Source organism: Micropterus salmoides, unplaced genomic scaffold (genome assembly GCF_014851395.1).
Source record: "Micropterus salmoides isolate LMB-PRFRI ecotype aquatic unplaced genomic scaffold, ASM1485139v1 Ms_hic_scaffold_975, whole genome shotgun sequence".
Taxonomy (NCBI): Eukaryota; Metazoa; Chordata; class Actinopteri; order Centrarchiformes; family Centrarchidae; genus Micropterus; species Micropterus salmoides.
The window spans coordinates 856-13,960 of record NW_024044765.1 but is presented as its reverse complement, the minus strand read 5'-3'; the positions used below and the strand labels follow the sequence as shown (position 1 = coordinate 13,960).

Below are 13,105 nucleotides of genomic sequence, written 5' to 3'. Positions count from 1 at the left end.
TCTTGTATAACAGTGTAAAGTAGTGAGCGTGCAGCTTGTAGAACAGTGTAAAGTAGTGAGCGTACAGCTTGTATAACAGTGTAAAGTAGTGAGCGTGCAGCTTGTAGAACAGTGTAAAGTAGTGAGCATACAGCTTGTATCTTGTATAACAGTGTAAAGTAGTGAGCGTACAGCTTGTATAACAGCGTAAAGTAGTGAGTGTACAGCTTGTATAACAGTGTAAAGTAGTGAGCGTGCAGCTTGTATAACAGCGTAAAGTAGTGAGCGTGCAGCTTGTAGAACAGTGTAAAGTAGTGAGCGTACAGCTTGTATAACAGCGTAAAGTAGTGAGTGTGCAGCTTGTATAACAGTGTAAAGCAGTGAGCGTACAGCTTGTATAACAGTGTAAAGTAGTGAGCGTACAGCTTGTATCTTGTATAACAGTGTAAAGTAGTGAGCGTACAGCTTGTATAACAGTGTAAAGTAGTGAGCGTGCAGCTTGTATAACAGTGTAAAGTAGTGAGCGTACAGCTTGTATCTTGTATAACAGTGTAAAGTAGTGAGCTTGTATCTTGTATAACAGTGTAAAGTAGTGAGCGTGCAGCTTGTATAACAGTGTAAAGTAGTGAGCGTACAGCTTGTATAACAGTGTAAAGTAGTGAGCGTACAGCTTGTATCTTGTATAACAGTGTAAAGTAGTGAGCGTGCAGCTTGTATAACAGTACAAGTGAAAGTTGAAGAAACCTGATTTAAACTTTTCTTTATGGTCAGAACACGTGAGGCCAAACAGTGGATCACTTCACAAAGTGAGGTAGAACATTCAAAACTATTATGATAAAACTTTATCAACAAATATGCACGAGTGAAATTAAGTAAAAGCTTTTTTCAGTCCGTTTTTGAACAAGTCCTAATTCGTGTATGATTCATTCAAGTGAATAATATCAAACATTAATTGAACAATTGTTACATTGTTATTGAAGAAAATAAATTGCAATAATTATTGGTATTGTTTTATTGTCCAGCCCTACGTAGACAGGAAGCAGACTGTCTACTGTGCAGCTGCAGAAGATTCAGCTAAAGACGAACGAAGAACAGCGATGGTGAAGAACCACAGCAGAGATTTCTTTGCATGGCTACAAAACTACAGTAGCATCGTGTTTCTGCTTTACATGACTGATCCGTACAAAGTGAGGACAAAAAGACTAAGTTAAAATCATTTTGGGGAAGGAACCGTTAAACGCTATCATTTATTATCTCTACTAAGTATTTCTTCTACGTTAGTACGTCTTTAGTTTTCATTAGCTGATAGATATATGTTAACAGACCAGAAGAAGTAGGGTCCAGCAACCCCTCCCATTGGAGGCCCTTGGAGGGATCTCAACCCTCAGGTTGAGAACCACTAGTAAAGTGTTTATTTGATGGTGTTTCAGTTTTGAAAAAGAGAGTTTTGTGGGACCAGATCCTAAGTAAGTAAAGTCCTAATAACGCTGTTCTGTATCTATTCGATTTGTAGTAACCGTATTGATCACAGCAGCAACATTAAAAGCTCTGTGCTCTTGTGTCATTTTAGTGCAGGCGTAAATGCATTTTTAGTCTGGAGGGTAAACACAGCTGGTTTGTGGGAGAGCTGATGATATCAAAAGCTTAAAACTGGATAAAGGTATTTACTGAGCGTTGCATTCAGTATCAAAAAAACAGTGATTTAAACGACCTGTAGTGGTGATGGTTAAGGTTAAATTAAGGGTTTAAGGTCAGGCCTGTAGTTGAGATGGTTAAGGTTAAATTAAGGGTTTAAGGTCAGGCCTGTAGTTGAGATGGTTAAGGTTAAATTAAGGGTTTAAGGTCAGGCCTGTAGTTGTGATGGTTAAGGTTAAATTAAGGGTTAAAGGTCAGGCTTGTAGTTGTGATGGTTAAGGTTAAATTAAGGGTTAAAGGTCAGGCTTGTAGTTGTGATGGTTAAGGTTAAATTAAGGGTTAAAGGTCAGGCCTGTAGTTGTGATGGTTAAGGTTTAATTAAGGGTTAAAGGTCAGGCCTGTAGTTGAGATGGTTAAGGTTAAATTAAGGGTTTAAGGTCAGTTAGTTGCATTATGTTTATGTCAATGAGATGTCCCCACAGGGATAGAGGAACAAACGTGTGTGTGTGTGAGGATGCTGAAGCAGCACTTCCTGACACACCAAGACGTGAGAACCACACACACTAACCCGGCGTCCTAATCTCACCCTCAGACAGGCAGCTCAGATCAGTCTCACCTACATCTGCTGTTTCATAAGCGCTGCATAACTGGGCCTGTCTGTCTGCCCCGTGGAGCAGTGTGCTTCAGGGAGCTGCTTCCCAAAGTGACTTGTGAACGCCGTTTCACATCCAGTTTCACATCCAGTTTCACAAATGTCTGTTGCTAAATGTGCAAAGTGCTGCAGGCCTCTCGCGTGCTCATGCATGAGTGTGACGTTTGTTTTGATCAGTAAAGCTAACCCCCTAACATGCATTTCCTGTTCTATCTACTCTCTTGTCTTGGTCGCATTATTCATTAACTCTCACTGCTTCCTCTGGGTATTTACCCCATTAGCTGTGTTCCATTAAAGTTTGACCTAACTTGAGGTGGTCTTCCCAGATATTCCCATAACCAGTGTCGGGCAAGTTACTTCCAAAATCTAATACAGCATAGATGACTAGTTACGGTCATTTGATTTGAATTTGTTATATTACAATATTACTGCCTCTGAATTGTGATGCTTCACACTACCTTTGAGTTACTTCCACTGCTGTTTAATGGCTGCATTATTCAGATAGTAAGATGTGCTGCAGAGGTGGGTTCTAGTGATGTGCAGACGGCAGTTATATCCGCAGATCGGTTGGATATTTGTCATAAAAACTGAACATTCTGATCAATGGCGGCCGGGTGAAATAGGATGAATCTTCTCCCCGTTGAGAAATACAGCAGCATAACTTTATTAATTATTTTAATTTCCCGACACACCGACAGGACGGGCAGCCTCTCTGATGAGGAAAGGAAATCATCTGTCATCATCAATCATCTGTTTCTGCACGATCCAAGATGATAAAGATGCAGAGAAATAGAATATTGTCAATATTTTAGGCTACGCTCAGACTGCAGGCCAATCAGATCTGAGTCACCCACATGTGACTCAGATCTGATCTTTTCTGACCATGTGAACAGGCCAAGTCACACGAATCTGATCTTTTCCACTTCTGATTTGTTTATAACTGGAGTTTTTCCTCCTTTGTTTAAAAAAATCTCCGTCCCCATGAAAACGCAAACACACGCTATGAAGAGCACGCCAAACTGGCTGGCAGCGATATGGCCCTAGCCGTAAAGCCACGTTGGCCAATCAGAGCCTAATAAAATTGTAAACAAAGCAGGTAGTGGCGCACAATCTGACGTCGCGAGGCCACGGTTATGAAAATACCCGTGTTGGTGTAGACAGTTCGTGTTTTCATTGGAGCTTCCCCATTTTAAACCCAATTCTTAAAACCTCTCTTCACATTTCTCAGATTCACGGTCTTTAGGTCCATGCGACTGGTTTTGTTTCCGGTTTTTAACCTCTACTTCCTGTTTGTTTATTACAGCCAGTAATCAGTTTATATCAAAAACTGACATAAAGTGCTGCAGATCAGTGGTTTGTCTCGACATTCATGCTGGTCCTCCAGCAGATCATGACATCCTTTCATTTCATTTCCTCAGCAGAGCGGTGAAATGATCCTCGAGTGCAGAGAGATAATCTGAGTATAAATATCCAGAGATAAACGGAGTAAATCTGGATTCACACGGTGAAATCCCTCTGAGAGCCTGACGGCGTCCACACAGCTGACCCACTCACCTCGATCAGATCTGGGTCACCGCTGCTCCGGGTCGGCGCCGCCTTCACCTCACAGCAACTCGACTCTCTCTGCAGGTCGAAAGCAGCCTCACTTTCAGCCTCTCTGCTGTTAGTTGTTGGTTTTTTCTGTCTAAACAGAGCGACAGCAGCTAACAACAACTCTTTCTCTCTGTTAATGAAACAGGAAAATATGTTGAACGTCTTCTGGTGTAACTCACGTGCCTGCACATCTCATCACCTCCTTCCTGAGAGGCCCGCTCGCCGTCGTCAGCTACGAGCATTTTGATTAGACTCGTCCACTTCACGCTTCAGTTTAACAAACATTTCCTGAACCTGACGCGTTTTATCCTCTCTGGTGGCACAAAGAGCTCACAAAACACGACTGATGAGTTTTACTAGTAGAGAATTATTAATCCAGATTGAAACTGGATCTCGAACATCATCAGTGGATCTTTGCTCAGGCATTTTTATGGAAGGGCTTTGTGGTCGCCAACATTTCACTCACTCGTTAACGTGGAAAAACCTTCTGAGCCTTCAGGGAGAAGGTGGATTTGATAGTAGCTAATAGCGTCTCTCAATTTTAACCATCTACTAAAGTCCAACAATGCACACGGCAAACATCTATACACACGCACAGAGGTGTATGTATAAGTACATCTACTCAAGTACTGTACAGTATTTAAGTACAGTTTTGAGGTATTTGTATTTCCATTTTATAATACTTTAAAGTTATACTTCAGTCCATGTCAGAGGGAAATATTGCTACAATTATCTGACAGCTTTAGCTACTTTGCAGATTTAGATACAAAAGTCACCTGATAAATGTTGATATATTACTGCAGTATATAAAGTAATTAAACGGATTAAAGTGATGAACACATTAATATAATCAAATCATTTTATATTAAATAATTCTGAAATGAGTTATTCTGCATGTTTAGTACTTTTACTTTTGGTATGTGTGTTGTGTGTCTTAAGCTGTGTAATTACTGCTGTTGCTTCTTCACCTGGTGCACCTGAAGCCACAGGTAGGTAATCCCACACAGGTGAACGGCTGGAGGAAAGTAGGAACCGTACGTGTGCGTCTGTGCAGGTTTTGTCCTGCCGTATGGTGTTTTTATTTTTTGCTTTGCATTCAGAGCACCTGCCGTTTGTAGGTGTTTTCTAACCTCCTCTTTTGTACGAGCACGCGACGGAAATGTTTTCAAATTCAAAATTTTGGTTGTTCAATTGCCACCACAGTACTTTAAGAATATGATGCCAATTCTTTTGTACTTTGAGAAAATAGTTTGAATGCAGGACTTGATTTACACTGTATACACCAATCGGCCATAACATTATGACCACCGACCGGTGAGGTGAAGAACACCGATTACCAGCGTGTGGATCCATCAGGCAGCAGGTGAACAGGTGTCCTCATAGTGGACGCGTTAGAAGCAGGAAAAATGGGCTTGTGTAACGATCTGAGCGACTTTGACATGTGCGAAATTGTGATGGCTGGACGACTGGGTCAGAAAATCTCCAAAATAGTCTGCAGGGGCCGAAAACTGGACAAAACTGGACATTATTTGGAGAAAAGAAAGCGAGGAGGTTGAACTACCCGGTGAGATCAGAAACTTCCTCCTCCATCCGTGGTTGCAAGTAGTTCTACCGAACTTTACTGGATGTAAAAATGTCAACACAGAGCAGAGTCCTCGCTCTGCATGAAGAGGAGGCTGAAGCAGGTACAGAGGGAGGACGGACTCGCCATTTGTGGGTTTATGATTTTGTGGGCGAGGAAACATCTTGGCGAGTACCACCGTTTGGTCCAAGAGGACGAAGCCCGGTTCCGAGATAGTAACCGTTGCTACGGTGTGGTATTTGTCCCGCCCCTCCTGCACAGTGATTGGACGGCTGGGTAAAAAGTGACATTGACGAGCGCAGCGTTTTTCCCAAAGTTGAACATTTTTCAACTCTCGGCGACCGGAAAAAAAAAAAACGCTCAGCGCCTCGTCACGCTGCTAGTGTTTTTTACCAGCTTTTAAAAACGCGGCGCTCCTAGTGGAAGGAATTGACAAAAAAAGACACTGGCGTCAGAAAAAAAGGACGCATTGGTGGACCCGGGTTACATAAAGAGTTACATACATGTGCACATTAGACTGCATGCGTCTGTCCTACTTTGTTTTAACGGATTGTTTCAGATACAAACAGGTCAGAGTTTGGCAGCTCAGTTTGTATATTTATTCTCCCTCCTCAGGGAATCGATGAGCTTTAAGTTTTTAATCAGTGTGTGTGTGTGTCTATAAACGGCGCTGGCCGTTCTGTGAAAGTGAAAGCTGATATTCCGCTGGCTCACAGTTTCAGCCTGAGTACTGGGTGAACCTCTGTAATCCCGTTAATGCTGCCCGAGGGAGAACGTGTGCGTGGAGGGATTGGCCTATAATATAAAGCGGCTTAGAGGCCTGGATCTACATAAACAGCGCAGGCATTAAGGTTATGGAGCCAGGTGGAGGATTTCAGGTGATCAGCACGCGAGAATCACCTGAAGTGACTCAACAACAACAACACTCTGTACACAAAGCTAGCTGGTTAGCAAGGTGCTAGTGCAGAGTGGGTCAGTGTAAACAAACCGATGTTAGGAGAAGAAAACAGTTCATTAAACTGATTATTGATGGGAAGACATCTAATTAGAAAGGAAATACCTCCAAGCCAGACTTTATCTAGCGGTTTGCTAACTTTATTAAGGTTTGGGGAAGGTGTCGGGTGTTTCAGTACACACAATAGTCCTTTAGGACACTTACACAAATTCCCACAGTTTTTTCTCCGTTAAACCAGAGCAGATTTTGGCGAGAAGTCCTGGGAAATGCCCAAATCTGTTCTAACTACAGTGAGGCAAGGATTCATCACGCCTGCTGTGGGAAGAAGAAATGAACGTCAGCTGTTCTTTTTCTCTGACTTGGCTGTGAAAAAAGGTCTATTGGAAACACGGCTGTCACTTTATGTTGACCGACATTAGGGCCCAGACTCGGGGTGTGATGATACATTTGGATCACGAGAACATGATGAGAAGATTTTTAACACTATTTAAAAAAAATATGAAATGCTAAAATATTGGAGAACATTGGAGAGTTTAACACTTAATTTCCAGGAGACATTTTCTGCTCCTGCTTTATGGTGGAAATGTCTGTATTTATTTAAAGGGAAACAGACAATTCAGCTGGCAGGTGGCAATTCATAAATATAGAAATATGTAACCAGCTGCTTGTTTTTCTTAACTTACGTTGCTTTTTTGGACAATGCACATTTGTTTCTTCTATATTTAAATTACGTTGCATTTTTTATTTTATTGTGCAAATAAACCTTTTTTAAAGTATTAAAATCTCTTGGTGCAAGCTATTTTTCAGAACATTTTTAACAAATGCTTTCAATTCAAGTGATGGGGACATGTCCCCAGCTTCCCCAGAGTAAATGACACCTATGATTGGAAACATATTTTATCAAACGCAAACATTAAAAGTTCTCTGAAGCCACAACGTCGACAGAAGTCTTCTCTAATTAAACCATCAGCTGATCTCACGTAAAGTTTCTGGAGTCACCCCGTTAAACGTTTATTCACTTCAGATCAGTAATCAGAACCAGGAGCTTCAGAAGGTGTGTCAGATACACATTCAGACATGTTTTATCGAAATTAACAATTTTTTTGTGGCAGATGTATCATGTCCAGATGTACGAAAAAGTAAATTTAGTAAATTATCAATTTTAACTACTATTTTCTAATGTATTACTGTCAACTGTATGTTTATGTCTATAACGGTCGCTGTCCAAGGCTGCTTGCAGCTTCAATATGTTTTATATATATATATGTTGTGATTGTTTAATTTGTGCCAGTAAAGATCTTAATGGGAAGAAAAAGACTCATCAGCAGATGTTCAATATTACAGGACTCTTGATCCAGTAATCTTGATCCCTAGTTGTTTTAAAAAGGAGTCAACTAGTTTACAATCTATACCTTTGCTCCCTGCAGACCGACAGTAACCACTTCTTCCATGACTAGACTTTAGCAGCTGGAGTTAGGTTTTGAACCAGCAACCGTCCTGCAGACACGACGACAACAACAGATAAACAACAGCCAAGGTGTGTGCAAATATATTTTCATTTCTTGTCATACAAACAATAAAAAACGTGAACCATTAACCATAAAAATGAACAATTTAAAAATACCAGAGACCGCAACTTACAAAATATGCTGTGTGAACACAAAAGGCTGGTCTGCGGCAGATACAGTGCATGTTATACATCTAACTTTAGCTGCTGAGGAGCAAAGTCCAGCATGTTAACTACATCAGAAAGTTAATAAAAAACACAATAAACATCTCTCTTACAGGCCGTGACAGCTTCATTCATTTGGTAGCAAGAAGGATTATTGTGGAAGAATGAATTGTTATATACACACACACACACACACACACACACACACAATATGAATACTGAATGCAGCTTCGGTAGCGGAAGCTGCATTGAAGTTTGAGTTTATGTTCTGAAAAAGAAGCTTGAGTGTGCCAACAAATATTTTAAAAAAGTACAGACATGTCAAAAATTCATCAACACATTTCATATTTAAAAGTCATCAGAAGGTAATAAACCAAATGTAATAATCAAAAGTCGACTAATTCAACAAATCCCATGTTCAGATCCAGACCAGCTACGCGTGTACGGTTCTCCTGTGGGTCTCGGCTTCGAGCTCATTGGTTCCTCCTGAAGACATAAAGCTTTAAAAACACCTCACAGATAAATAATTTCATGTCTAAACCAGATGCTCACTGTAGTTTTTAAACAAACTAGTGTCTTTGTTGGGGACTATTTTCAGCGGCGGATGAATCCACATGTGGCGCTCTAGTGAGTATTTGGGGCAGCGGGACGGTGTGTGTGTTCATGGAGATGAAGGAACATGTGGAGTGCAACGGCGAGGCTCACTGATGAGTTTAATGGTTTCTGGACAACAATGGAGCTCTAAGGCTCAGAGGAAGAAGAGACATCAGACTGCTTGTTAGTCAACCCGTACTCATCCCAGGTCGCCACAAATGGACGCTCTGCCGAGACCCCTTAGCGTCACTTTTTAACGCCCTAAGGACCCCTTTAGCTTCGTTTTTGTCTCCGTGGTCGAGTTAACAATAATAAATATGCAACGTCCGGTTTAAACTTTCAAAATAAAACTTTGATTTTGTTAGGTGCATCTGTAATTCACGTTAACTGTCATCTTAACAGGCTGATAAGTTTGTCCAGCGAACAACAGTCTTAAAACTAAATGTTCTCACCAGAGAAAGTGAACAGCCGACTCCTGATAAGCTTTTTCAACAGCGCTGGTTAAATTTACACAGTGCCGAGGATACGAGTCGGCTCTAGCTTGATTGACAGGTCGCCATGGTAGCGACTTGTCAGTCAGCTTGTAGCCCCGCCCTAAAGCCTCCCCTGCTTCCTGGTCTCTGTTCCTCTAAATGGGACCATAATTTACTAAATGAACATCATGCTGTGTTGAAGAAGACTTGAAACTAGTGACTGAGACCATAAACTCATCAGGAAAGTGTTTACTGAGGGAATAAATCAGCTGACAAGTAGAAACATTTTATTTCATTGTAGCCGGACTTCTTTTTGAGACCAGAAGAGTCGCCCCCTGCTGGCCGTTAGATAGAATGCAGGTTTAAGGGACTTCCGCGTTTGCATCAGATCGCTGACTGGAAGCTTCCGCTTGGTCTGTATGTGACCACTTCATGGTTTTGGGTTACAATAACTACATTACTTACGTGACTTAACAATCAATGTTGACTTTTTGTTTTACACGGGAAACGAACACCGGCTCCTCGGTGAAAGTCCGGTTTCGGCGCCGCCCGTCCGCCCCAACCTCCTCCTTACTCAGACATACGTGTTATTTATACTAGGCTTTCTTTTAGTGTTGAACTATGAGGCTAAACGCTGCCATGTGCGTCGGTACCAGATGCTGAAGGACGTGAACCTGGTAATGAGAACGGGCTTTCTTAGTATACTTTCACTGCTGGTCTGAGTCTGAACACGGGATTTGAATATCGCCAGAATGATCTCGCACATTCATTGTTTTTGGTATAGTGAAAATCAATCAAAGTGTTTTTAATTAATCGTTCACACAGGCAGTGTTGATTTTAAAACTTTTATGGTATCTGTAAGTCCGTCACAGTGCATACATAACAACCTGCAGTGTAAATAAAAAAAATTATTTATTTTTGAATTTTGGAATCACCTTTTGTTCACAAATTTCAGGATAAAGCGTTCTGACTTCACTAACGTCACATCTCTGATTCACACCTCTGGCAATGGCTGCAGAGGATCATGGGTATAGTAGTATTTAGAGCCAGCCTGCCAGACTGAGCAGATTGTTTAAAGAAAAGATTAAAATGGGAAAACAGAACAGGGCAACCGGTGGCTCCATTAGATATGATTTTCTTACCTATGATTGGGTTTCTAATATTTTCCATATTAATTATCTTTAAATTTGACTCTTGTAATATTAAATTAATTTAAAATTTAATCAAGATCATTTTTATTTTATCCAACAGAATTACATCTGGGCAGTGTGGAGATTTACACCACCTTCATATGTCAAGTGAAAAACTAAATAGCTGTAACTAAGCAAGACGAAGCTCCTTAAACTCTTTTACTTTCCACGCACAAGCTAACACTTTCCAGCCTGTTTATTAGCCATTGAGCTAACAAGCTAAAAAAAACTAAGCCAGAATATAAAATTGTAACTAAATTGTAATTAAACTTAAATGGATCAACTTGGGATTCATGAGTCATGTCCTTTGTATTTCAATGGCTGCAGCACAAATAATTTTTCAAGTAGAACAATGCTCCTCCAATTAAGCCAGCTATTAGCTAACCCAGCATATTAACAGCAGGTAAGAACACTAACCTTAGCTAGTTCCTAGCTAGGGGATGGATCATTACCAATGCACATGGAGTGTGTTGGAAATTATTTCAACAACATCAGAACAAACTGTAGTTTCTACATGAGCAACACTAGTTACTGCTAGGTTGCTTAAAATAGTAACGTTAGCATAACTTTTCTGTAGCGTGCAATGGGGTCAGATATGTTTGGTAAATTTAGGCTCGAGCTATAAAATGAAGAGTGGGATTGTAATTAAAGCAGCCAACATTACTTTTAATTGTTTTACTTCATGTAATTCATTCATTAACAAAAGTCAGACGACGTTTTCTTCTTTGTTTACGTCTCCAGATGACGCCCTTTAAATCTTTGCTTTATTAAACAGATTGGTGATTTGTGGTGATAGTGAACGTGGTGTTTTATATATATTATGCTGTAGATTATGAATGTAATGCATTCTAAAAATCATACAAATACAGTTTACACACCTGGGCGTCAGTTAGACAAAGATCTACAGTATAAGGTGATGTTAATGTCGTTCCCTCTGTTTTTTAGCAAGTTCAAATGTAAAGTTATTGTTTTTCACCTGATCTGAGCTGAGTGTTTCTCTGCAGGTGTCACCCGGTGAAGTCTGTTTAGTTTCCTAATATAACAAACACACATTACTGTTTCTTCTTCTACTGCACAACTTCACACGTCTCAAAGCACTTTTCTACCACTGAAAATAACCTAGCAGACTTTTCAATACATTAAACGTCCAAACAAGAGTTGTGGTTGATGAACTTTGGCACAGTGAAGGCCGGCCTGGTTTGCACTACGAGGCTAATTAGAGCAAGCCTGGAGGTTAGCCTGGTTTAAACACTGGGCTAAACAGGGTTAGACTGGTTTAGACTGGGCAGAAATCATGTGGATTTTATATTTGTACTGTTTTAACTTACACTGCACATTTTAACATACCTTTGTGTGAGGTTTTAATCCCCACATTGAACGTAAACACTTAACTCCTGATCCTTTCTTTTCTGGAATCTTAAAGCAAAGAATTGCTGAGACAATGAACACAATAAATCGGGACCAAAACCAAGTGAGGTTGTACTTAAGTGGCTGAACAAATAATTTACTAACTTAAAAAAGTCAATTTAGTGTTAACTTACTCAGTTACTTGTTGTAGGAAAGCAGGCAAAGTTTAACTTAACATAAATTAAGTTAAGTTAATATTTTTCAATATTTTTTGTGACAGCGCCTCCTACGTGAGTGTTTTCCAGCTGGTGTGAATTTTATTTTGACGTTGGGATTAGCAACGTTGTAAGCTGTATAGATCACGGTTATAGATCGTCAGCACAACTGGACCCGTTAACGAGGGATGGCTAATGCTATCTTACCCTTTCTGGATGAACACAGCACTGAGTGTGAGACAGGTAAAGGTAACAGTCAGAGCTAACGTAAGCAAGAAGGGCTAACTAGCTATCTAGCCTAGCCTGCTAGCTTCTACTTTCCAAGCAAAATACAAACTTATCAGCACAATGGGTCCTCCCAAACGATGACTGATAAATCACTAAAGGTACATTTAACATTATGTGTAATAAAAATACGATCAAAAACTGTTTAATCCTCTTGAGTAATAGAGAACTATTCACACTTAGTCCTCACACAAAAAAATAGGAAAATTCATATTTAATTTTTGAGCTAGTAAATTATGTTTACCGTCACTTTATTATACTATCCGTTAATCCTGTTCCCATTCTGTAGTTATTTTTCTTCTCCAGAGAAAATCCAGTAATTCTGTCCACTACAACCAAAAACATTTGTTAAGATCTGTGACGCTGCGACACCCTGCCCCCCCAACCTACATTCTCCCCACGACATATAAATACAGAAATCAGCCGTCATAGAGAGTATGGCGTTAAAAAAGGGCGTTGAGTTTATGAGATATGGCCCTGTAGTAAAGCCCAAGTCTAGTCTAATCTATTGTAGTCTAGTAGATTGTCTAGACCAGTTTATACTGGTGTAAATCGAGCCCAGTCCAGACCGGTCCGGTCTACGCAGCCACACAGTAGTTTGGTCTGCGGGACATGACGTATCCTCTCCTGCAGACGCAGCGGAACGAGCCGTCTGTGTTCACGCAGCGAGCGTTCACGCACGGGAAGTCCACGCTGACTCCATCCTCACACTCGTTTATATCTGCAAACAGATAAAACAAAGTTGTTGTTGCAACGATTAGTTTTAGATTAGTAAAGTGACTGTAAACAAATGTACTATTTTAATTTTGATAATTGATTAATCGTTTCAGCCATTTTTTAAAGCAAAAATATGAAACATTTGCTTCTTTGGGTTTTGGACTGTCGGACTAAAGAAGAAATTTGAAGACGTCACTTTTGGGCTCTGGAAAAATG

General features: G+C 40.4%; 1 protein-coding gene across 1 annotated transcript; it reads right to left on the bottom strand.

Annotated features, from left to right (window-relative positions):
• Positions 1–9,488: 9,488 nt before the first annotated feature.
• Positions 9,489–12,893, bottom strand: LOC119896376 (latent-transforming growth factor beta-binding protein 4-like; the record flags this gene model as incomplete). The annotated part of the gene is given in 1 exon segment (XM_038709811.1): positions 9,489–12,893. A coding segment is annotated over 1 exon segment (143 nt), but the record flags the coding sequence as incomplete, so codon positions are not given.
• Between the last annotated feature and the right edge of the window lie 212 nt (positions 12,894–13,105).